The following is a 26,635-nucleotide window of genomic DNA, read 5'->3' as shown; positions in this document are numbered from 1 at the left end:
TAATGTGGAGACCGGATTTACAGGAGATACCAGAAGGGCACGAGTAAAGTGGAGCCTTGGAGTCTTCTGTGGCTTTAAAGAAGTTAGTCAGTGACTGCCAAAGAGAGAGAGAACAAAAAGAGCTGAGGAATAATCTTTACAAAATGTGTATTGTATGCATAGATATAGGACTGAAAAAAACAAATTTGAGAGAAAAGACTAGAGGCTGCTATTGGATTTGGGTAAGGCTTGGGTGAGTTTATGAGAGATAAATAGAGGATTTTGAGAAAGACTGTGCACCAATAATCAAAACTGCTGAAGGTAAGATAATGTTATTCTGTTGAAACTATTCTGAGAGTAACTCCGAATTTGGAAATAAATTCCTTCTATAAACATTCATGGCCACTAAAGCTGAGTTCTGATCCTGTTTGGTGAAGGTGATCCATATTCAAGCTGCCAAAACTAGTCGCTACAGCCATTTTGTCTTTGGTCGAGACATTGTCCCATTGCCTTTTCAAAGCAGCCTGAATTTCTAAAGAAATTCTAAAGTTTTTTTCAGAACAGAAAAAGTGGAGTGAAGCATCGACTAGAAATCCACCTAGAACACCTTTAGGCATCTATATTTTTTGAATGCTGTAACAACAGAGTTATAAAATCCTGCCTCAAAGCAGCATAAATACCTGTACAGTGTCATTGTGAGCCTGTCCAAACACCGGAAGCGGTTGGTTTGAACGGGGCTTAACGGAGTAGAACCCAGACGTAACATGAAAATTACTGGCAATTCACATTTTAATCTCACACATAACCAGTGTTTCCTCCAAAGATAACAGAACAGAGCAACCAGAGGTCAGTCTTCCCAATTTTGTCTTATCACAAAACTTTTCATATGGCTGTAATGACAGGCCAGCTCCTATTTGCAATTTTTATTAAGATGATTTTCAAAGAGGTGATCAAAGAGCTCTTTGAAGTTTCTAAAAGTAATAAGTATGATTGGGATTGGCCAAGTGTGTGCGTGTGTGTGTGTGTGTGTGTGTGTGTGTGTGTGTGTGTGTGTGTGTGCATATATATATGTGCACATGTCTGTATAGGAGTATATGAGTGTGTGCACCCGTATGTGTAGGAAGTTATAGTCATTGCTTGTATTTAGTATTCATCACAAGGTGAATCTGTAAGTCATTTCATCAGATTAGTGGACTTGTGGTTAAGTCTCATTATGTCTAATCAAGGTCAGACACTGTGAGAGCTTCGCTAACTTTGTCAGCCACATTGATCCTCACAGCTGTGTGTGTGTGCTGTGAGCACTCTGATGCAGCTGTCTGCGTGCTTTGGCATGTGTATGCTTTCATCAGAACACAGTAGAATATGTGTGTGCATCGAAAATTTCAAGTAAAACTAGATGTGAGTAGTTTGGAGAAAAAACAACAACTTATCTATTTATTATTGTTATGAAACATTTATGGAAATGCGTTTCCAAAGTTGTTCATAGATAATTCACTGAACACAATTCCTGAAAAATGAAGTTACTTCATCAGTTTTATTGTTGATTTGATGTAATTTGAGACTTCGCTTACTCCAGTATTGCCTTGGGGAGATATTAAATGGATAGCTATTTGTTTTATTTAATAATAAATGGTAAAATGTCTGATTGCTTATAATGTTACTGTAAACAGATGGGTGACAGATTAAAGCATGAAGGTAGCTTGTAGTAAAATGTAGTAACAGCTCCGGGCATACCATCCTTCAAAAGATATTCCCTCCTTTGGTATTTTGATGACGGTGATGGAGAGAACTGTGTAACACCACAGCCCTTCTTTGCTCTGTGCCTTTTTCCTTGTTAAGCCGTCTATCTTTGCACCTCTTACCATGTCCTTACACCGTCTGAACCTTTCTCCACCAGCTTACCAGCCTGTATCACATCTTCTCCTCTGTCTACTTGGTCTTCTCCGCTGTACGCCCTCCACCCTCCACTCTCTGATATGAGACCAGTTGAAGTAATGCCTTTGATTGAATTGATTTCCCTGGGAGGAAATCGATGGGCTGATCCCTGAGACCTCTGGTCGACTGCAGATTAACTATGGACCTCCAATGACGCCTCTGAAACCACACACACACACACACACACACACACACACACACACACACATACACACACACACACACACACACACTCCTCAGGAGTTGTCTGTAATTACACATCTGAAAATGAATCTGGGCCTGGAGGGGAATCTGGAGAAAATGCTGATCAGATGAGTGGTAGTTTATGCATGAAAGAGTATACGTGTGTGCACCCAATATTCTGCATTGATCTTAAGTGCAGACATCATCCTTCAGTGGTATTAGAGTTACCGTAAAGTCACTAGATTACTAAACAGGTAACTGTCACGTATTGAAAGAAACAAGCCAACAACAAACTACAGCCCACGTGTTTGGACTGTGGTTTTGTTCATGTGATATTTTCCACACTTAAAACAGTCTCAGAAAGTTCAGTGAAGCCAATTGTAATACAGAAACAGGTAAAACAGGTAATTTTGAAAATGTTTCATCAGATTTCTTCGAAGCAGTACCACACACACAACAAAAGACTCAAGTTCATAGCCTTGATTTACTGTGCGACTGACTTTTTAGTTCTGTGCAGTGGAGCACCAGTTTTCACTATCCACGGTTTAACTCTTCTGAAAAACATTTCCCGATCCACATTATAATGGATTGGAACTAAATGAATATTCATCAAAACATCTTAAGCACCCTCGTTGCTGTTTCACCACTGAATGGTTCATTTTAAGGGCGCTTGTTACTAATCCAGGAAGTATTACCTGATAATTAAATGCCAAAGAATTACAGACAATCATCCGTTTCCGAAAAAATGACTCATCATTAGCTACCGTTGGGTCATCTGTATATTTTCACATAACTATTGAATTTACATAATGTGCTGTCCTGTGGGGTTCTCGTGCTCATAATCCCTGTCCCAGACATTAAAGCTCTGATTTTCTGAGTGGCATCAGCAAGATCCTGCAGTTTGACAATCAGTGCTGATTAGAAGAGCTGCGTAGACTCTTTCAAGCGTTATTTCTACTTCATCTGTGTGTGTGCACGCTCTCTTAGGCTCCGCTGCTGCATATCTACACTCCAGGGATTAAAGTGAACCCTCCTCGCCGCCCAAGTGTCTCTGTGTAGATAAAGGTTATTGAATTGCAACATCAGGCACTTAGCCAGCCTTACTCAACCGCATACTGGACCAACATGTGACACTCTCCTCGCAGTTCCCCCGTCAGTCCAAGTGATGCTTCGAGTTTTTGGTGGAGAAAGAAAACTGTTAAAGAGTGCTTTGTATTATTGGAGGGTATTTTATATTCATAACATTAAAGTCTTGTCATCAACATAAGGAATCTAATCATTACAATTCCACACAGGCATAGTTCATACTCCGAGGCATGCTGACAAAGGCTGTACTGAAAAGCCTTTAAACTCATTGTGAAGCATGATGGAGGGTAAAGCGACAATCACAAAGGAGAAGTTTGATAAGTTTAGAAGTCAAATAATTTTAAGTCACACATCATGGCGGAGGAGCACATTGATATAAAACTGAGAAAACAACAGTCGAGCTATTCCCTTTAGCTCTGCTATTATGATGAAAGCAGTTAGATTTTCATGTATTTGAAAAACCACCATTTGGTTCTTTGATATAAGGGCTGGTATTTATTTCACGGATGTTAAAATGTTCCACAAACAAAACTCAGTTCTCTATCACTGTAGGGCCCTGACCTCAGCACCGTTACTCCCCCAAAATACTATTAGAATCATAGGACAAATGAGTCAGATGAGTATTTGTTATACATATGTATACGTACACACATGTATTTGATGCGTTTTACTGATCATCTGATTTTACTAACTTACCAACCACCACAGGGCATTAAAATTTCAAACATTTCGTTCCATCTGATGAAACACATTCATCTAAAGACAAACTGTCAAAGCAGGGCCTTTGATCACAGTGTGACTTCTCTCCCTCTTATTGTAGCCTTGATTTAAAGACTTAATATCAAGTCACTACTGACTTCTTCAATTTCATTTTCATATGACAATTAAAGCGTTACTGGGGAGAAAAATGTTGAAAGTGGACAGTAAGACATCTGGAGGACGTCTCTTGACTAGTCTTGGTGCAACTTTGTTCTTGAGCCTGATGAATGTTTATACAGGGAGGAGGAAAGCTATGCTTTATCAATCATGACTGCAGGATGTTGATGCTGATTGCTACTTGACTACATACTGTAACTTAACACTCTCAAAGCAGCTCACTGTTGTGTGTCCTAAACAAAATATTGTAAGTATAAAAGCATCCTAGACTGTAGAACCTCGACTATTACTCATCTGTTCATTTATGTATTGGTGTTGAGCTGTTGTGTCAAATTGATAAATTGAGAAATCTGATTTTGAATTATCCAGCAGTGGCTCAAGATATTAGACTAACACCGCTGTAAAGCCAGCAGTTCTATGGTGGTAACTAAAGTTTGAAAGTTTGAACTCGTACGTCCCTCCCACTCCATCTCTCTCCGTCCCTGATGTCATCAGTTCCACCTGCTCCAGTGTACTGAGGTGGGTTTTTCCTTGTCTGTGTCTGCTGAGACCGCAGGCAGGTCAGCATATTATAGCTTAGCGACTAGAAGAGGTTGTGCTAGTTAATTATTTTGGAATATGAACGGGAAGGTACCGGTGAGTTGCATTGTCGGACGGCTTCAATTTCATGCTTGAGGCAGCTGCAGTGGCAAGCGTAATTTCCCAGGTGCCCCCCACTCTCCGTCTCTCTCTCTCTCTCTCTCTCTCTCTCTCTCTCTCTCACTCTCACTCTCTCTCTCGTCCTCTCGGTCTCTTTCTCGCTCTCATTCACTCAAGTCAAAAGTTATTGACCCCACCATGAAAATAAAAAAAAAAATACATGTAATCCAAATACATTCAAACAGATGTGAACAAAAATTCAGAAACAGATAGAGACACACTCCTGTGTAGTTACCAGTGTGTGTGTGTGCGAGTTAGTGACTGGAGTACATGAGAGAGCATTCTGAGGTCACTCTGATCTTCTACTTCAGAGTCAGAATAGTCTAATTTGTTTCTAGTCTCCTGCTACATGCTCTTTTAATGGAGAGCCTCTGTTGCCCTGAGCTGAGTTTCACTCACTGCCCAAGACACACACACACATACACACATACACAAGCACAACTGCCGAGCTCAAACACACACACTGACCATTAGTTTCAATCATTCACTTTCTTTTTAATCATTAGATAGTTTTGTGTGATTCGAACTGTCAAAATGATCAAATAACACCGTTTCTTTGCTTGCTGTGCTCAACAGTTTCAGTCCGTTTTAGTGGGGACTATGTTCAGTGGCTGAAAGTTGATTAGCGAGAGAAGAATTAAGCTCAAAATCAATTTAATAGCCAAAAGTTTCTTTTCCTTTGATTGTCAGCTCAGTTGTGAGATAGTGACTCAACCCCATGAGCCATAAGGATCTGAGTTACTACTTCTTTGATTGACTGAGCATCACTGTGACTGCATGTGCTTCAAAACTTCTGCCTCTATATTATTTCAGGGGGTGAATTAAAGTTCACCACAGGTCTGATTTATATGCTAATGTCTACAGGATATGATAACATAAATCAGTTTGAAAAAAAGGGCTTCGTATTCAAGTGCTCACTTGTGCACAGTAATACAGTGATGAACATACAGAATATGCAGCAGTTTCAGGTCTGTAAACTGTAAACTTGAGATTGGCCATCGAAGAAGGCTCCTGTCATCGAATTGTGGATTATTTGACTATTTGGGGTCACCTCTAGCTTTTTGCTACTGAGAGAGGACAGTTACAGAACCATTAATGCTGAGTTTTCTGGTGAGGACAGTCTACAGTGGCCGTGCCCACGATCCCAGCTCTTAACAGTTACAAATGCATGGTCTCATTGCAAAATGACAGTGTGTGTGTGTGTGTGTGTGTGTGTGTGTGTGTTTGCTTGTGAAATCTGGCTCATAAATAATTGAAGATAGAATACTGACAGTGAGTTTAATGTCACCTTAGAAGTTGCCGGGGAAAAAAAAAAACATTAAAGGTCATCTCTGTTTCTCTCTCTCTCTATCCCTCTGTTCCTCTGTCTCTCTCTCTCTCTCTTTCTTTCTCTCCTCATCTTGTAAGCCCATCATCTCAAGCCCTCATGTGCATTCTTCTGCTTATCCTGCTGTATCATGTGGCATCTCATTAACCACAAATGTCTTTACCTTGATTTATATCAGTAATAAGTTAAAGTGTATTGATCCCTTAAGGAAGATAGCCACCCAACCACACAATACAACAAGAAATACGAAGACATTAAAAAACACATTTTAGCTGCTATATGATTGCCATTCTGCAATAATGACATCCAGAAAACTATTCCTAAGAAGCCCTGTAAGAAATAACCAATATATGAGGGATCTTAAAAAATACACAAACAACTTAACTTCAGATTCTTTAAGTGGTTATTATTGATGCAACTCCCACAAGTTGCACAGAGAAAATCACATAGTTTCCGTGGTACAGTATGTTTACTGAACCAGTTCCAGGTATTCTAAGTAAAGCTTTTTTTAGAACATTTACAATTGAGTGAAAAGTAAACTGTTCATTTTGAGCTTATAACAGCCTTTTACCACTCAGGTGTAAGTGTTTTATTGATCAGTTTCAAATGTCTTTGAGCATAGATAACATGCTGTTGAATTAATTGAGCGTCAGGAAAACCAGTTTGAACCCCATGTTTTCAGGTCTATTTTATCTATTACGTCTGGATTTGGTCTCCTGTGTTGTGGTTGTGTGGAGCTGAAGCAACTGTTTACAGTAAACTTGCTTCATGTTTGCACTGAATGTGGCAATCAAACAGAAAAAACCACCTACGCAGCACCAGTCACCACGTGATTTTTTTCATCAATTCCATTCTTCCGTTCAATTAGTGACCCTTGCTCTTGGCTGGTTTCGATTGATTGGTGGTCAATATGTTTTTGCTCTCAGAGGACATCTTGTGGAGCTGGAACTGCCTGATAGGATTGCTTTTGCCAGATGTTTGGTCATTTAAAAAAAATTTAAAAAAAACACGTGCATAATAACAATTATGTTTTATCTTTGTCTCTGTCTTCATTTAGCCAGGATAGGCTGAAAGATTGAAGCTCTTTTTTCATTTCAGTTTTAATGTCTCTTCATATTCCTTCTCTTCTAAGGAAACTCTAGGTTGTAATACTGGATCACAGATGTGGTATTTAAAAGCATGCTTGGAAGACAGAACAGGTGTGATAAAAAAAAAAAAAAAAATCTGTATTAGGTCAAAAGGCAGACTTAACGTGAGCAACAAGAAAGCAGTCAGACAGGCAAACAGATTTAGCGCTTTAGGCTGAGGCAGGACGAAAAGTAGTTTAAAGGCAGCAGATGGTCAGTAGAACAGGTAAAGTTAAAGATTAATCATATGAACTAGAGGCGGGTGAGAAAAGATGCAGCTGTATCCATGACAAGCAAATGCTGCATCAGTTATCTTAATTCTGGTGTTGAAAGTGTTAAGAGATAAATGGCATCTATATATATATATATATATATATATATATATATATATATATGCTTCCCTTTCTGCCTTTGCACAGTTAATAAATGTAATATATTAAAAACATAAATAAAAAAGTTAAATGCATAATTGATGCAAAAGTTATTTTTCTGGATGAAGCCCAGAGAGGCATGCAACAGACTGTAGAGTGGTTGTTTTCAAACCTTCACTGTGTGTTTCCACATTTTCAGATTAATTGTGCAGGAAATTGTTTTGCCAGACTGAATAAAAATTCTGATGTTTTTGAAGCCAGTAAACATGCTAAAGCATGTTCTTGTTTATCCAGTTTATTTATTCTCTTTGGCTTATAACCGGGACCCGAGTTGTTAATTTCGTGCCATCTCGTGAGGAAATGTGTGCTGGTCTGACAATGAAGACGCTTGAATCCTTGAATCCATGAAAGGCAACCTTACACAGCCAGTAGCTGTCTTACAATATTCAACAAGTCTATTCAGATGCCTTCAGAAGTCAACTGCACTCTCCACATAATTTGGCCGCCTGTTTTAGTCTTCACGCCCCTGCCTCCAACCCACACTGCCACTGCCACGGAGGAAATAAGCTGAGAGTTCCCCTGTTAAGTTCAGCCCCACACACTGTGCATCCCAAAATAGAGGCCTGAGTCTCCCTCTGCCTCTCCTTCCTTTTGTCTGCCTCTCTCTCCTGCGGCCTCTCATTAGTTGAGATGTGGCACTAGCCACTGGCGGTATTTTTAATGCCCAATGTGTCGTCTACTAAACAACCATTAAGAGAGGCCTGGTTGGAAGAAAGTGGCAATATCCTATGAGAGCGCTGGTGTCGTCCTGTATTTCTTCCCACCCCCACGGCACCGACAGACCCGCAGTCTAGACCGTGCTAATGGTTCCACGTTTAACAAGCCCCTTCTTCTCCTTCACACAGCCTTGAGATAGAGGGAGATATATAGAGAGAGAATAAGAGTGAGAGAGGGAGGGCATCCAGATGGGTTTAACTCTGCAGCAGCATCTCATTCAGATCCCTGAAAACAACATATTGTACCAACTAAGAGACACATGAGAAATCTCAGTCACCTAAATTGACTATAAGTAACCATCATCTGCCTGTTTTAATGCAAACATACTAAATCCCAATGTGTCATGCATGCAGCATGGTTAAGTGGCCCTCTGCTTCGTACTCCTCCAGCGTAATTTCTGGATGTGCTCCTCTAACATAATGTTTCAATGGATGTACAAGAAAAGGCTGTGTTGGTAGGAGGTTAGGGTGGTTGGGTGAGTCAAACGGGTGGCCGCTATATGTATCTGGTGTGAAACCAATAGTCAACAGTGACTTCTTTTTAACTTAAATTAAGTAACTTAAATTTACAGCGCTTAAATTATGTAAATTAAGCCAAACAATATTTTAGCTCAAACATTAATCTTTTCCTTAACCTAACCAAGTTTTGGTTCCTAAACTTAACCAAACAGCAATCATTTCACAGCGGTAACCACGTGTTTGTTGTTGTTGATGACTATGATGTCGAAGGTCACGTGAATGGTTTGGTTCTCGTCCAGATAGGCGCCCCTATTGCTTGTCTATCCCCACAGCAGATTTTCAACACTCCACCAAAGTACATGTGGATCAGAGGAAACAGATTTTCATTTACTAAAATTCCAAAAGTTTGCATAAAACATGCACAATATTTTGATAGCAACAATTGTACTCTACTATATGAGATTCTTCTTTAACCTTTGGACCTTTGACTCTCTTTCACTATTGACACAAGTCCCCTTTGTGTTTTTATGTTACTCGGCTGCATGGCTTTTATTTTCCTCTCTCCTTGTTTTGACACCATCCCGATTCTTTCTCCTTTCACTGCACCTGCTCTCTCTGATCTTTTTTTTTTCTCTCCCTTCACTTGACTTTGATCTTACTCTCTCCAGCATACTCCCCCCTCTCACCACATCAGGGCTGCAATAATAGGAGTTCAGCGTTTCAATGAAAGCCACTAATCAACACTAACCTTCATTTAAAATGTAATCTGATATTAACCACATACGCCCTTTTCGTAAATTGGATTTCACATCTGAAGGACAAGGTGTGGTGGAGGGGGGTGGAGTTGGCAACGTTCAGGGCAAGATGTAGCGGCTCAGTCTTAGCCTCCCAGTCCAAACTCCACGTTCAAATTCAGTTTTAGTTGGGATTGATCAACTGAAGCAAACCTTAAAAATCATAGAGTAACCAGAAATGTGTGAAAATGGTTGTTAAAACAACCCTGAATAATTAAAACCTGATTTAATAGTTAATGTTCAGTGCAAATAAAAAACTACAATCTAAAAATCTACACAGATATTTGACACTGGTCATTTGTTTTTACCGTTGTCCATTTGTTAACTCCGTTTGCCAAATTCTGAAAATTTTAAAACTACCTTTTTACCTTCTTCTCATTCCATAGCCTTCCTCATTTTCAGTGGCCATGAAACATCGTGCCCCAGTTCTCAGTTTGCCATGTGAGGATGTGCAGAATACACACACTCATGCATTCACGGATTTATTATGTATCCATGCTTACAAACAACCAGACACACACACTCACTCATGCATACACAAATACATGCAACCGTCCTTACACTTACGTACATGTGCAAACATATATGCGCTTTAACTCATGCATACACTATTGTGCCTACTGTACAGTACGTGCCTACATGCACACGAGCACACTCTTTCTGTCTCCAAAATAACTCGCAAAATGGATCAGGCATTTCTTTCATGCTCATTGCGAGTGATTCGTTGCTATGGCGATAGAGTTAACGAAGTAAACAGAAAGAACTGTCATTGTGCTGTAAAGTTAGATCACGTAGATCCATCAAATTGTTTTATCCATTTTCTAAACTTGACAGCTGACACAAAACCTCTGAGGCAAGCTTCATGTCAAATGACGCAGTTAGGCTCAAGGAGAAAAATCTCCTTTTTTAGAAACACAGTGACAGGTGATGGTTTTTGTATTTATTTTTCAAACTTCAATGGTAAATACAGTGGCTGGTCAATACTGTTAAACTGCACCATATTAAAGAGGTGGACCACTGAACACATTAAGGCTGCATTTTTGTGATTATTTTCATTATTAGTCTGCACATTTCTGAAAATAATTTCAAAATGTCATCAAATAGTGGAAAAATACAACTTTCCCAAATCCAATATGTCTTGCTTTATTTGAAAAGCTGGAACCAGAGAATGTTCCTTCCTTTTCTATAAAAATGACAAAAATGACCAAGCGATTATCAAAAGTTTCTTATTTTTATGGTGATTGGCTAATTGTTTTATGAACTCAGTTCTAATGTATTTCTCTTTTCTAATTGCTCTCCTCTCACCAGAGGTTGGCGTCTCTAAAATTAGCTGGTAATGGTCATGGTTTAAAAAATGAAACAGAAGGTAACCGCATTTCAAAGTGTCTGCTTGTGTGTGAGTCTTAACCCTGCACGTACACACACACACATACACACAAACCATGCCCTTAAACGTACCTTAACAACGTTTTAAGATAAGACCACCACTTGGAACAAAGTTAATGAGCGTCACCATGACGATATGACCCACTGCAACCAATCAAGCCATTAGACTCTCAAAGTCCTTACAAGCCAAATAATTGGCCGATCTATACATCTCTGGTCTTGTATGAATCATTGATGCATATGAGCGCTCTGTGAGCTTAAGGCTCCCCTGCCTTCTGTCCTTTGTCTGCTCCAGTCTTTTCTTCTCCTTCTATAAAGGTTATTGCTCTAAAAAGAAACGCATTTCTTTCATCCTGCATGCAGTGCAATTCCTGAAAGAGATTAAGTATACACCAACCAAAAGGCTTCCACTTATTTGAATTAAATTGCAGATACTGAAATTAGAACAATGTATTCATAATAGACTACTTCTCCAAATCTCTGTTGTGCTAAGACACAATCCAGCCCACATCTCTAAATGGATTACAGCATACCCTGGGAGATTTGCAGTACATAATTTTATGTTTTGGTTTGTGCATAAATTTGCACATTTGTGTATCTCTATGCATGACTTGGCATAGACTTTGTAGACATGTTTTAGAGCTGAATAAGTGAGTGACCAAATGAGAATTTTATGTCTACTATTTATGCATTTGTAGGCCCTCAGGTCACAAGAAGCCCCGCTGTGATCAGATTCCAACCCAATACCTCTTTGCCTCTTTCTGCAGTGTTGTCCTCTATTTGCCTTGGTCACCATTTGTCCCTGCATGGATGTTTCTCCATTCTGTGACCAATATCTGACCCCACCTCCCCCTCTTACATCTCACCCTATTTCTTTTCCCCGCTGTATTCCCTCTATCTTACCTACCTATATACATCCTCTATACATCTGTTTCCCTGTTTCATTTACTGTCCATGAGTCCAGGATTATCCAGACTAAAAAATACATTAATTTAAGCTTATTGTTAGCATATGTTAAATTGGTTTGAAGTTAAATGGCTAAAATTTCATATGATTACTATATAAGCAGACTGAGTCACTCGGATGGCCCAGTGCTCGATTGTGTATTGATTCAAGGGATGCCTTGGCCTTGTTTTTACTGCAGAATAACCAAGTGATAAAAGTTTACTGTTCTCAAACAGGCACTCACCAATTTATGGTGCAACCTCATGGCTGAAACTTGAGTTTAATTATCCTATTTCACAGTCGATCAGTTGTTATGGACCCCATGTTAGTTTAGACTTAATTGATGACGTGTCAAACACTGGCAAGAAATAAGTTCCAATGTTGTCATTCTCTCTTACTGCATACATTATACGCTTTTTATGTGTGGTCATTTCTGTACCAGTGGTTTTCATGTGGTGTCCGCTTATAAAGTTTTCAAAGATTATCATAAGTTCATAGCTCATAAAGGGAAAAATAAGATATTTGACACTTTACCCATTAATAAGAAAAGGCCTGTGATTCTGTATTTTCTATGAAACAAAAATTGCCTTTAATTTCGGTTTGGGGTTTGCTTTGGAGTACATGTGAAGCCACTTGATATTCACAGCAGTGCAAAGTATTTGGGCATTCATAATATTCCACCCATGAGTGAAAAGACATGTTTCTCAGGTCTTTGCATAAAAAGATGGAAAAGCGTGGTACTTCATCAATCAGTGCTCTGCTGTCTGGAGTGCAAGGGAATTCAGTGTATCTTTAAGCATTTTAAATTCATGCAGCTACTATCCTTAGTGCTGGTACAGGCTAAATCATCCGTAAACTTGCATTCCTCCCCATTCAATATATGCCATATTATCACATACGCTCCTCCCATGTGCCTTTGTTTTGACATGCTGTTTTGCTGTGACAGACAGTGACTTGAGGATGACTTGCATTACCTCCCAGCCTCATATACACACCTCATGATAAATAAATTATCTTAGCATTAGCCTACGGGGCTAAGAGCCGTCTGAATCAATCACCTGGGAGGCGAGCTTTCATGCAAGCCGTGCAGTCGCAGAGTGGACGTGGTGCCACAGTACAATGCTCCAATCCCCTCCCTCCTTGTGAAGGGAAATTAAGAAGGTAGTTAATCAAAAGTTCATTAGCATACAGCGCCTTGCTTAGTCCACCCCTATACCCTGCTCATAATAGACACTTAGGCAGGCCATGTGAGGAGAATAACAAGTCTGTACCACTTCTGGTTGTGGACCTGTTTGAATTAAAAGACTGCATCGTCCCCTATGTGCCAAATGAGTTTTCTGACCTCAGGACCAGTAAAACCTATTTAGAATCCACTGCATAACTTCCAAAATACAGTACTAATAAAAAAAGAAAAAGACTTTTTGAAGGACACACTTTTTTTTTCAAAATAAAGCCCAATAAAACCATAAAATCTCACTAAAGATTTATTTTATATATGCACAGGGGCAGCCTGCTCAAGATCAATAAAATCATCTTCATAAATTTAACATTTTTTACCCACATTATATTTCCTGTAGCCTCTGCAAATTCAACGTGTGCCAGCTCACTTACACCTTACAACATGAACTTCTATTAATGCAGTTTGCATAAGAAATTGAGGTACCTCAAAAAAATTAAGTTTAATTAAACTGGCTTGTAACATTTAGCTATTGCATACTGTCAGAGGCTGTATCAGGAGCAGAGAATGCTTAAGTGGGTATTAAAGTATTCAGTACAAACATAAAGTCATTAGGTTAATAGAGCATTGCATTGTCTGAGTAATCCTTGTTTTACATGTTATAATGGTGACTCCACGCATCGTTTCACAGCGCTACTCTTTTATCGTGATGCATGATATGGATTTGATTCTGAATTCTGATTTCTACGTTTCTAGGTGTATTTAACAAAACTGAAATTCCATAAAAAGTAATGCGTGTATCGCATCTCATCTCCTGCCAGTTTCCATTGTGATGTCACACTGACAAAACAGTCTCACATGCTGACAGGCAAATTACTGCTCACCCAGGGTGACTGTGAATTAAATACATGAGTGGGTTACACTATGATTAAAAGGGCACTTGGCTGAGTCTTTTAAGGTTTAATATGCCTGTATATGTCACAGAAATGGAAACTGAGAGAAAAGGTCTGACCTGGTTATCCGGCCAATTGTGTTTGTTTATCTGTTTGCTGTAGCTCGCTGAAACTTGTATACATTCACTGACTGCACACGCTTGTTTTCAGCCTGTTTTCCACTTATTCGATAATGCATACGCCCACCTGGGAGCTGCCGTGTCCAGCCACCATCTCTTCTTGCTCACCACTGAGCAGCTCCACTGGAGCATGGCTAGCATCAGTTCCTCAGCTATTATTCGCTGTAGGCCTTGGCAGCAAGCAAGCTAGCTGGCTGCTAACAGCCCAGTGTTCCTCTATGTGCCCCAGGAGTTTTATAGTCCATGAAATATTCATCCAACACAAAGCCTAAAGAATAGTGAATTCAGTTAAACACCCATGACTGGCAGCTCAGAAAAGGATTTATAGCTGTAAGTGGCTCTGTTTACAGTGTCTATGTATGTGTGAGTGTGTTTTTGTGCACACAAGTGTAAGTGGTGCATGTGCCTGCCTCCATGAACACATGTATACCTTTGTGTTTGCAGTCTACTTCTAAATGTACAATATGTGTACAATAAGTTGCACCATCATCATTTTACTATGTTGTGCCACCTGTGTATGTTTTGTAATGATGCAGCCTTTACATAGTTTTCTTTCGTAGAGTTGCGATCGATATTGCACTTGCCCTGGAATATGATCATAGTTGGCAATATCTCTGCAGGCACAGACGTGTCCCCAGCGTACTGTCAATAAGTTCATGAATGCTCCACAGTGTCTGCTCTGCCGCTGGATACACCTGTCAGCAGTTGGTGAGAAGGGAACAAACAGAGAGGGCAAATCTAAGCACTGACTTTCAAAAGTCTGGGAAAGGTACTTGACTACAACTTCATTATCAACAGCATCACCATCTGGACAGGAGAACAACCTTGTGAAAAAACTGTAGATGACTCATTCTCTTTATGATTTTGAATATATTCTTTTGCTACATTTGCATTACAGTGGTGCTTAAATTTGCTTTAATTAGATTTTCCAATGGGTTTATGTGATCTACAAGTGCAAACAAAGCAAAAACATGCCAGCTAAGGAGAGAAAATCTCTCCCCTTAGGTGGCATGTCTTATCTTCGTCTGTGCAGTCCTGATGGCTGTTGTTGATCTTGCCAATTACCTTCATGTACTACCAATTCTGTTTATTCCAAATAAACTGCTCTTGCCTCTGCAGGCAATGTGAAACACATCTCTTAGTTTGCACATACTAATTTTCTCTGTGAATGATTTGCAATACTGAAGCCGTAAATAGAACTACCTTTTATAGACCATGTGAATGGAAAGAGCTGCTGTAGTATTATATCAAAGGCCAAAGGAGAGCAGCTCAACAGACATTTTAATACTTACAAATTATTACTTAAACATATAAGAATAGGAAATTGGAATTGCCCTTTTCATTTAGTGAACATTATTACTCCATACTGCCATAATCAATGTCAATGGAGCTCTCTGTTGTTTGTGCTGGTCTGTATTCAGTCATTTGATTGGCAGCTGATCCATGACTCCGCCCTTCTTGACTCCCAGGGCCTGAAATGGTCAGTCAGACAAATTACATCCTCTTAACCCAGCTGTCAATCAGACACTTAGTGAATTGAACCCCTACGGGGAGAGGGTGTGTTTCTGTGTCTGCGTTCGTATTGAAGTAGCCCTTGGACATTTAGTATTAGAAAAACATGGGACTAGCATCTTCTGCTGTGTATATATAGTACAGTATCCCCAAGACACACACCAACACACATTTCAATTGACTGAACAGCAAGCTAGATGTCAGACACCTCACTGCCTCCACCCCCACTCCCACACTTTAACAAACCATACAGCCACCTTCCATTGATATTCATATTCACAGCATTGCATTGACCAGAAGAGCTGTGAATGTGACCCGGCTCTGCTGATATAGTGCTTGCTCATTCACTGTCTTAAAGAGATTTTGCAGGAGGGTTTTGTTCTTTGATGACCAGGGGAAACCTCGTTTAGGGGAGACACAAAAGATGCTCACACAAGAGCCAGATATTCAGTAGGAGAAATATCGATGGGCTGACGGGTCATTCAAGAGATCAGCATCAGCAAAATACAGGACTCCAAACCCCAAACCTGTCTGCTTTCATAGAAAAATAAAATGGAAGTTATCACTTTGTCAATAGTGTAGAACCTGGCAACTTAGACTGACAGTTGGAGAAAATCCTGTCGATCACTGAAGGCTAGGCTGAAACTCAAAGTGTTCCTTCCGTGATGGGCAACGTTTGAAAGGCAGCAATTTATTCAACGTTGTTAAAAATAAAAATGAGCGGAGAGAAATATGAGTCGAATAAAATGGAGAATGAGTCTAAAATGGGCGAATCCCTTGTGTGAACACACACACACACACACACACACACACACACACATACATGCACGTGCTCTCGCATAAACACTTGGCAACAACAGGCTGGTTGCCAAGAAGCATTCTGGTGGTCAAATATGTATAATTGATGGAGTTGAGTTTGACACAGCGCTGTAATGTAATCTGGGAGTCCCTATGGTGTTAGATTGTGTGTGTGTGTGTGAATGAATGTGAGAGACTGAGGGTGGGGGCAGGTTGAGGGAGTGTAGTGGTTTGCGGGAAGAGGGGACAGGGATTTTCTTTGGGGAGTGTAAATTTGATGTATTGGACGGCTGTATTTTTCCTCCCAGTACCGACCCCACGGGCTACACTTGTAGGAACAATGGCCTTCTCTACTGTAATGGGCATTTACCAAGAGGGAACACTTTCTCACTCGCATGCTGTGTGTGTATGCATGTGTGCACGAGTGTTTGACAACCTGTAACGTGTGCTTTCTTTATTGACTTACACTGATGTACTCTCAAAAAATTGGATAGCATTCGAAAGAAAACACATAATATATTATATACTCTGTATATATGCAGGTTGTATTTCTTCTAATGTTCAGTTTTACATTTGTTGTGTTTATGTGTAGAACAATTGTTTAGAAAATTGTGTAAGTCTATACAGATACTGTGGTGCAGAAGATTGGGAGAAACATACCTGTAGTCAAGAGACGCTCTTCCCTTTAAACGGCACTACTGTGTGGTAGTCTCGTCAGGTACCACAGAGACAAAATTAGAGAAACTGCAGCAGGTACAGAACAGAGCAGCTCGGCTCGCCCTTCGGTGCTCCCTCAGAGCTAATATAAACGTCACACATGAGCGATTTCTTCCGACTGAAATCTGATGAGAGGTTAAAAGCTTCACGTCTTTCTTTTGTAAAAACATTAAAATACTGAAAACCCTTGCAAATTTGTACAAGCAGCTCACATTTAGATCTAATGCACACACATGCGTCTCGCCAGACATGCCACAAGTGGTAAGTGCACAGCTCAAAGCACTAAAACAAAATCAAAACAGCGTGCAGTTCGGTACGGAGCTGTGGCTGAATGGAGGTAATGAGGCAACACCTCAAGCTTGTTTGCATTAAATACCAGTGCGCGTTGCTAACTCTAATTTTAGCTTCTTTATTTAATTATTTTGTCATTTTTGTTGTTGTTGTTGATGGTTTTTTCCTTGTCGTATGTTTTGTGATGGTGTCCTCTTTGTCACATGTTGCGTGTGAACCCCAGGAAGCTGATGTTTTCTGCATCGGCTAATGGGGATCAAATCAAATTCATCATTCACTGTTTCCATCTTTTTGAATTTGCTTGATTTTAGCATTTGCTGATTTTCTCACTTTTATATCCTTAAAACCTTTTGGGTTCAACTAATCAACTAATTATGAAGCTGTCCCATTGAGCGTTTGAGATATGTATTATACATAATTTTATTGACCATAATTTGTATATCAAACAATTGAAAATGAATCAATATTATGATTTGTAGATTGATATATAATGAAAACAAACAGCCTTACTGTATACAGAACTCCAACTACATACAAGATAGTGTTTGCAGGTTTCATGCATAAATTTCAGTGTATACTCCTGTCTGTGTTTCATGTTTTTTCTTGGTTTGTGTACTGTGTGTACTGTGTGTACTGTGTGTGTGTGTGTGTGTGTGTGTGTGTGTTTGTGTTTTCCTGGCTTTGTGACTGCCTGTCAGTGTTCCTGCTTCTTTGTTCCTCTGTCACTGTGCGTCTAGTTTAATTGCAGGCCTTTGAGGGGGAATCGATTTGAGCAACAAGATAACTAAGTTATCAAACTGTTTCATTGACTGGCTGTCCCTTCTCTCTCTATCTTTTGCCTCCTCCCCATTTCTTTTCTCATATTACTCTCCTGCTCCATTCACTGTCCCTCCTTGCTCCCCTTCTCCTCCATCCCTTTCCCCCAACTTACTCCTCTGCTGTCCATTTTCCCTTCCCTTCTCTGTCTTTTCCCTCTGTGCTCTCTCCCTTGCTGTTTTTCACCCCCACCCCCCCTCCTCACAACAGGCCGACAGACCTGTCCACCAGAGAAGTTTGATTGCGGAGGGGCTGCCAGCAAATGTGTTTCGTTGTCATGGCGATGCGACGGAGAAAGGGACTGTGAGAACGGAGCGGATGAGGAACAGTGCGCTGCAGGTAAGCTGGTGGTTGGTGTTGGAAATGTGGGATGGAGGGGAACGGTAAAAAGGATAGAGCAGTGTCAGTTTGAGCTTGACTGAGCTCAACTTTAGACTCCTGTCACTTACAGCAGGCCAAAGTCTGTAATGAGTAATGAGTCTTCATACATTTGAAGCTGCAAATGCATATGGGTTAGCAGATGCCTTGCAAAGAACATAACTGCCTTTCTTTTATTTGAAGACCTTTATTACCTACAGAAGTAATTTGACATGAGCAAACTGCTCTCATGTAAATTCTCCTGAGAACGACTGCTGTTGGCAGCAGAGGTGATGAAGAAAATTGTTCTGCAGCAGGTTCAATGATCATTAGTGACTCCAGTGTTCAGTGCAGAGTTCACATTTGCTGCCATTTGTTCACCGCACGTCCTGTCTGTAATTAAAACAAAATACAAATAGAATAATCTGCAGAATTTGTATTTTCCTGTCTGCTCAACTGAACATGACTAGATGTGTCATTTGTTTTATAATGCACAGCCATGGGACTTTTACGAGCTGTTTCTTTGTCAGTTTTTAAAATGATTTGAAAATTCAATTTTAGAAAGGGTTCATAAAGTCATACGTCTTTTGAGGTGCATGTAACACTGAAAAACATACTGTAAAGCAGTTCTCCTTTGCAAACTGAGCAAAAAAGGAGTGAAGATTTCAAAGGAGACACAAACATCAGAGCTGAGCAGAGAAACAATAGTGATAAAAGATAGAAGACAGAAAATTGTGATGTTAGAGGTGAGAATGTCGAACTCCAGTAATAAGTGCACTGCATGATGTGTTTTGTCAGCTGATGATCAATCCTACATTCAGATCTAAAAGAATGTGTAAAACTGGGTATACTTGGCTTTTACCCAATATTAGATATGCAAAGCAATTTCTAGTCTGTCACCTGGGTCGTCACTTGTTTTAAGATTCAGATGTAATCTGGTCTAAAGTGCAGCCAGGAGTATTTTTAACTCAACGTCACAGCTGCCAAAAAATGAAATGTTTCATCTCTTCATTTATTTATATATATTTTCTGTGTTATGCGTCTAGAGATGATAAACATGATCTGTTTTTTTCTCCCCTGCGATCTTGTCCTTGTTAGTGGCTGAAAATGAAGAAAAGCAGGTCACTCTGCAGACTGGGAGAGTTTTATAGAAAGCAAAACCACTTATGTGTTTTGCAAGTTTATTTTTTTTTAAGTGTTCAGACCGGATTGTCCGTAAATGGTCTGATCCGAACACATACGCACACCAAGGCAGTTTTACACAAACAGTAACAGTAACATAGTCATGGCACATGGTGCAGCCACAGTGTGCAAATGGGTTGTGAGTAGTAATAATATTACTTAAGTAAATCATATGTTGGTGTGTTAGGGGCTGGTGAATCATTGCCAATAATAATTGCAAGGATATTTATCCCCTTTAAAACCAGTGCTATCTCCCCAATGTACAGAACAGCGCCCATAGTTTCATTCGTAAACACAAATTCTCACATACACAAATGCATAATTATTTCGTAGTCTTTTACAACACAAGAACCTCAAAGTATGTGTCTGCCTTGGTTTCAGTTATTCTGTAAGTGCTGAATATGTCAGATGCACATATACAAGGCTTAGCTTGCTCTATAGGAAACCTATAGAATACCCTTTTGAACAAACCACAGACAAACACTCACACTTCTTCGTCCTCGCTGCTTCATCTGCAGCACCCTCACACATATACACATGCACCACATCACATTATCTTGTCCACATGCTCACATCTGGCATCAAAGCTGTAAAAAGGGAATTGATTTTCATCAGAATAAACATCTGGCCCACGCCATCATTGATTTTAAATCTGAAACACAAACACATACCCGAACACACACATGCAGTCACAGCTGTTTCTAAAAGAATATAGATTGCATGTAATATTTTCCCAAAATTCATCCGTGTTCTTAGACAGAAAAATAAACCGCTTTAGACTTCCAGAGCAGTTACATTTTTGTGGCATGAAGGTGAAGTCATTGTGCCCAGCTGGCCATTACATGTACAAGGAGAGAGTCCTCGTAAGGAGAGAACTGCAATACTGTGTGTCTGATGCATCTGAGTTTCCATAATGCTGCCATCTTCCCTCAGGCTCTGTGACATTCATACATTCTCATGCTGTAAGGACATGAACATGCATGTATAATTAAGGACACACACATACACACAGTCATGAACATAAGATGAACGTAAGATTGCTCCTGGATACTGTTAAATTCTCTCAAATCTGTCCCTTATGTGCACAACCAAAGATGTGTAAAATAGTAAGTGAAACGACCATTTTTTAATGAACTTCACTGATTCCAGAGGCGATTTAGATAAAAATATATCCAAATTTTAATTAATTTTAGCTTCAAGTTGTGCAATCTCATCACTTTGAATACCTTAAGGGGAGCATGTTAATCTAACAACAAATATCTACAAAAAAAACACCCACATGTATTTTAAGTACTATGATTAAAGGCAGGGTCTGTGGCATAGGAGAAACTAATAAAGTAAGTTAGCTAACAGCTACATTTCGAAAGTATCCAACCATAAAATTCCCCTCAGGCTTTCATCCACAGTCACTCCCCCATAACACATGAACATGCAGACCTTATCGCACAGGTTCACTGACATGTGCAGTAAGGCGCATGTCAGTGATGAGACGACAGTAATGAGGGTCTCTCGTTAGTCCTGAACACAACCACTAACTGAGAACCTCCCTTATCTTTTTCAGTCTAACAATAAACACCTCTGTTGAATGCCACATTCGTACAAACTGTCACAAACTAACCTTTAGGCAAGGCAAATTTATTTATATTGCACCTTTCAGACACAAATGCATTACAGGGACATAAAACACAATAAAAACAAGACACAGAAACATTACATTGCATGTAATTCACAGTTTTTTGCAGCCTATAAGCAATGCCTGATATAAAAAGCTCTTGAGAGAGAGAGAGAGAGAGAGAGAGAGAGAGAGCTAATGTGAATGTTTTTGACATTCAGAAAGCTGGTTTACTGAAGTTGCTTTAACCAAACTGATGCAAACGCATGAAATTTACAATTCATATGAATTTTGAAAAAGCTGTGTTAAAAGTTTCTTGTCAGGTGTTTAGATGCATTTATCTCTTCATATTCGCTCTACACTCCCTCTGCTGCTTTTCTGAATGTTTCTCTCTCCACCTGTTCATTCATCTGCATTTTGTCGTTAAGTTGTTAAGAGTGCAGGCTGAGTGATCACATTAGGGAGCTTGTGGCCAAGGCCTAATGAAAACGACAGCCGCTGTTGATTTAGTCATGTAACCTGAGCTGCCACTGCATTGTTCACATACCATCTCTGTCTTTCTGATCTACCACATCAATTGTCGAAGAACAAGAGGTTTCTCTCCTCTATTCTTTGCCCATCAGGCACCTGCACTGTTTTATTTTCTTTTAATGTCTGCATATGGACTCAGAGGGCAATCAGTCACCATATGTGTTTTCTCGTGCCTTTCATCTGTCTGACCTGTGCGAGCCTCTGTCCCCTATTGTGTGCATTGGAAAATAAAGTGGTTAATACAGTTATGAAATATTTCACAGGGGTCTTGATGATAATTGATTTCCTGCCTGGTGCTTTGAGTGTGCGTGTGCGTGCTATGGGAGATGTGCTGTCATAATAACCTGCAGAGATCAGCTTTTGATCTATCATTTAAAGATGTAGGTGGTGGCGGTGAATATTAAGTTCATGTGATCCGTGGAATAAGACCTGTGTTATCTGAGTTTGCACATAGAAGTCCACTACAAAGGAAAGACAATGGATCCAATGGCGTTCTTTATGTGAATGTGTCATTGAATTTTCAGTACGCTGTGTTCACATTACAGTGGACACACAAGGGTCTTATCCTGCACGTTTCACATTGTTTGGCTTAGTGTTTACTGTTCTGGAAGTCCTGCTGCTGTTGCTGCTGTACCAAACAGTGATGCTAATGCTGCTAGAAATAGATTGCTAGATTTTTGAGAATCAAACTGTGTTTTTGTAACAAACATGGTAGTTTCATCTGCATGCTGACATTCACCAAGCAAATATCTTTTGTGTCTGGTCTCGATATGAAGCCAATTTGTTATTGTAACGTTTTGGAAATTCAGAAACACAAGCAATTAGATTTTTGATGTTTTGTCCACATTTAGTTCAAGTACTGGTCAACAGAGATTGGTTTCCTCCGCAAAGGTCAACGCAGTTCCTGCCAAAGTTCAACCGTTTTTTGCAGAGCTGTCGCCACACACACAACATACTGGCCACAATAATGGCAGAGGTGCAGTTTTAGTAATAATGTGAATGCACCTTTACAGAGTAGGTAAGATAACTGTAGCCATAACCAGGGCTGTTCACGGCACCAACAAGTAGACAATAGAGGAATAATACAAATGTTTGCAAATGAGAAACAAACATTTCATCACCACATTACAACAAAGATGGTGCATCAGACATTTCCGTTCACCTTCTTCCTTTCCCGTCACTCTGCACACTGTATATTTATTAAAACAGAGGAGTGTAAAGATAAATCAGAACAACACTCAGTTTGGGTTGCATAAAACCTAATCACATTGTTGCTGCTGCATTTATCATTTAGAGAAAATATATTTATTCTTGTTACAGACACAGAAATAAGAGAGAAGCAATTGAGTATTGTATTCACAGATATAAAAGCAGAGCTATGTGACAGAGCAGTGTGATAGCAGTTGGGAGTAATATACTAAATGAATAACTGTGCCAGACTGGCTTTCTGCTAATGCCAACATTTCTGCAGTACACGCCACCATTCAGGGTTATCAGTAATGGGCAGGCCCAGTCTTCTCTAAAAGGTCTTTGGAAATACAACAGAAAAAATAAGTAAAACCAAAAAAATCCCACATGCAGGGGTTGTTGGGAGCTTGTGTGGCTCCTGCTAAATTAGTTTAATGGTGGCATGCAGATGAATGTTTTCATAAACAATATCAAAACTATAATGGTTACTCTGCAGGGTAGAAAGTGTGCATATAAAGTGCTATACACCCATAAACAGACATTAATTCTATCACCTAACCTCCAGATAATGTCCTTTTTGAAATCAGCTGCTTTTACCCCCACCCCCATCGAATCCATCTGTTTGTCCTCCCTCTTTGTCCACCCTCTTCCTCCACCTCTGATCTCTGCTCTCTCTCCATCCCTCCCTTCTGTGGCAGCTACAATTGAAGTACAGCTAACATTAATTAGGGCTGCTAATTGAGCATACCCAAATGCTAAATAAAACATGGATCCAGGAAGAGAGGTTCTTTAATACGTTTAGAGGAGGCCTCTGAAGAAAGTTTATGAGCCTTTTATTTATGTAAATGTGAAATCGCACACAGCTAGCTATACGTTTGCATGCTTCAGGGTGAGTGTGAAGGTAACATAAAAAATTAAATAAAGCGGGTGCTTATGTGACGGATGCCCCCCCCCTGTTGCTTACTGAATAGTCATTTTGCTTTTTTTTTTCATATTAGATGAAGATTCAAAGCAAAACATAATTAAAATGTGTTCTTGACCTCTGTTGAGGTGCTGATTCAGCGAGTGCAGGAATGATTTAGCTTGCTTAAGAATGATCACCAGAGAAGTTTACATGTCCACAAACCTAATAAGATCATACACTCTTAAATGAGAACAGACACTCGTAGGATTAAGTGATTTTCCCCTTGCCTTTCAATGCATCACAAATGTCTGATGTGTGTCAGTGTAGGAATTAAGAGGTTGAGTTAATTAAATTGTCCACAAGTAAAGGAATTAATTCCTAATTATATTAATTAAATGTGTCTTGTTTGTTACATTACAAGCTCAGTAAAAAAGAAAGTGGAATTTTTTTGTCACTGAAACTCTCTCTCTGTTTTTATCCTTCTAGGTTTTTTTTTTTCCTGTTTTCTCCTGTTTTCTAGCCCGCTCTCCACGTCCTCTCCCTCTCTAGTACTTTCATCTATGTTTGGTAACTCAACGCTAGCAGCAGCTTAGCTGTATCACAGTGAGGCAGGCCGATCCTTAGAGAGCTATGAAAATACTGTTAATGTGGCTGACATGCTACTATATATGATGGAGTTACCTTTATTAGATCAATTAGCACTTACATACTGTAGCTCACACTTAAACCTTCTGTCTTACAGGAAATGCATAATAAACAGCAGCCAATTTATGTTCCTTTGACGTAAATAAGCTAACTAATGATGTTTCAGTCTTACCTCATTTACCTCAAACATTTTGCTTTGTGGGTTGGTTAACTTCAAGGTTTCAGCCAGTTAAAGGCCTTATCAAAGTTGGATTAAAGCATCCAATGATGGAATCAGCTGCCTTCATTTAAGAGGTTTTGAAATGGATGTAACATTTTTCACTTCACAACAGTGCAGACTGTTGACTGACAGGTTTGATCCTGTCTACATGGTTTATTCAGTTCTCTTGTTCAAGGACATGCACTGATCTGGAAACTTTGAATTTACTGTAGTGTGAATGTTATGGTTTTTCAATCTTTTATAGCCTTTTGAAAGGCTGGTCAACTGTTAAAGATGTTTCCCTCTGTGTGCCTACTTCATTGGTAAAGACGTCTTCATATTTTATCTTTTATGGTGCTTTTCTCTGCATGTGTTTTCTTTATTTCACTTGGATCAGTCAGTTTTGTTTCCTCTTTCTATGATGTCAGTACCCGCTCCACAGACACTTTCAGCATTATGTGGGCTACGACGGAAAGAGGGAAACACAAGCACAGAGACAGGCTGTCAGAGAGACAGACAGAGAGAAAGACAGTAGTCAGAAAGGCTCCTGTAGGCCCTGGGGACCTGTTGCTCTTTTCACATCAGTCTGTGCTGCTGTGTTACATTACAGCGAGCCGTAAGGTGGATCGAAGCCCACCGGGGATACGATAGTTTGTATTTTATAGCAGGTCAGAGAGGGGAGGAGTAGAGGGAGATATTGTGTGTGTGTGTTACTGTGTGTCATAAGAGTCACATTAAAAGGAACGTAGTGGCACGTCTGAAGTGTTTGTATATAAAGTTTGTCAGTAAGCTCAAGTGCTTTCTGCATGGAGGAAACATCTGAAGTGAACAAGGTGAGATATTGTACACACATGGACATGCATAGGTACACATAAACATGTAAAGCTCCAAATCACCTCCCCCAGGCATCTGCACACATACGATACATAACTTCTTTAGTCCAACTTGCTGTTGGCTACAGTAAATGTAGCCTCTTTTCCATTATTTGATAACAGATCAAAAAGGACGAAGAGTCCACCCACATAAAAAATACAACCTGTAGTATGTAAGTGAGTGTGTGTGTGTGTGTGTGTGTGTGAACATTTGTGTATATAGTGGTTTGGTTCTTTTATCTGGCTTCACCCACATTTCCGCCAGAAGAGGTGACTGCATAGACAAAGAGAGCATGCCTCTTGTCTCAGAGTTTCTTCCCATTACATTCTCCTTCATTTATAATCCTTTGACTGCTCTCACTGTGTGCGTAGGTGTAATGTAATGGAGCACCAGCACACAAACATGCTCACTGTGCACCCAGAGGCGTTCGCACTTGCCTCAGACTCAGGCAGACCGTTTTCTTCCAACGATAGCTTTCAGAACATTACTCTTTCCTCTGCACATACACAAACTCACACATGCTATCTCAGAATCACATGGAGATGAAAAGGAGGCATGCCTGACTGAAAATTGCCCATGGTGAAACCCCAACTTTGCTCCAACCTAGGAGGGATGCAACAAAATGTAAAAAAAAAAAAAAATGTCGGAGAGCAAGGATAACCTATAGATAGCCGAAGAGCCATCTATGCAATGTAATGTGAAATGTATTCATGTTAACATAGAATTCATTTTCACAGTTTTTTCCTGTAGATGCTTTCGTTACCCAATGTTTTTGTACAAAATTAATTTCAAGAGATGAGAAATGTACACCGCTGTTT

The 26,635-nt window shown here is 39.8% G+C and overlaps 1 protein-coding gene across 1 annotated transcript in view; it reads left to right on the top strand.

Moving 5' to 3' along the window:
• Positions 1-26,635, top strand: part of lrp8 (low density lipoprotein receptor-related protein 8, apolipoprotein e receptor) — a 152,270-nt gene that overhangs the window by 77,527 nt on the left and 48,108 nt on the right. Inside the window, exon 4 of the mRNA XM_070831786.1 lies at positions 18,537-18,665. Coding sequence (XP_070687887.1) covers positions 18,537-18,665 — 129 coding nt within the window. The remainder of the gene's footprint in view (positions 1-18,536; positions 18,666-26,635) is intronic.

The sequence above is a fragment of the Pempheris klunzingeri genome, chromosome 6 (genome assembly GCF_042242105.1).
Source record: "Pempheris klunzingeri isolate RE-2024b chromosome 6, fPemKlu1.hap1, whole genome shotgun sequence".
NCBI classification, from domain to species: Eukaryota; Metazoa; Chordata; class Actinopteri; order Acropomatiformes; family Pempheridae; genus Pempheris; species Pempheris klunzingeri.
The sequence above is the reverse complement of the archived record's forward strand: the minus strand, read 5'-3'. Positions and strand labels throughout refer to the sequence as shown.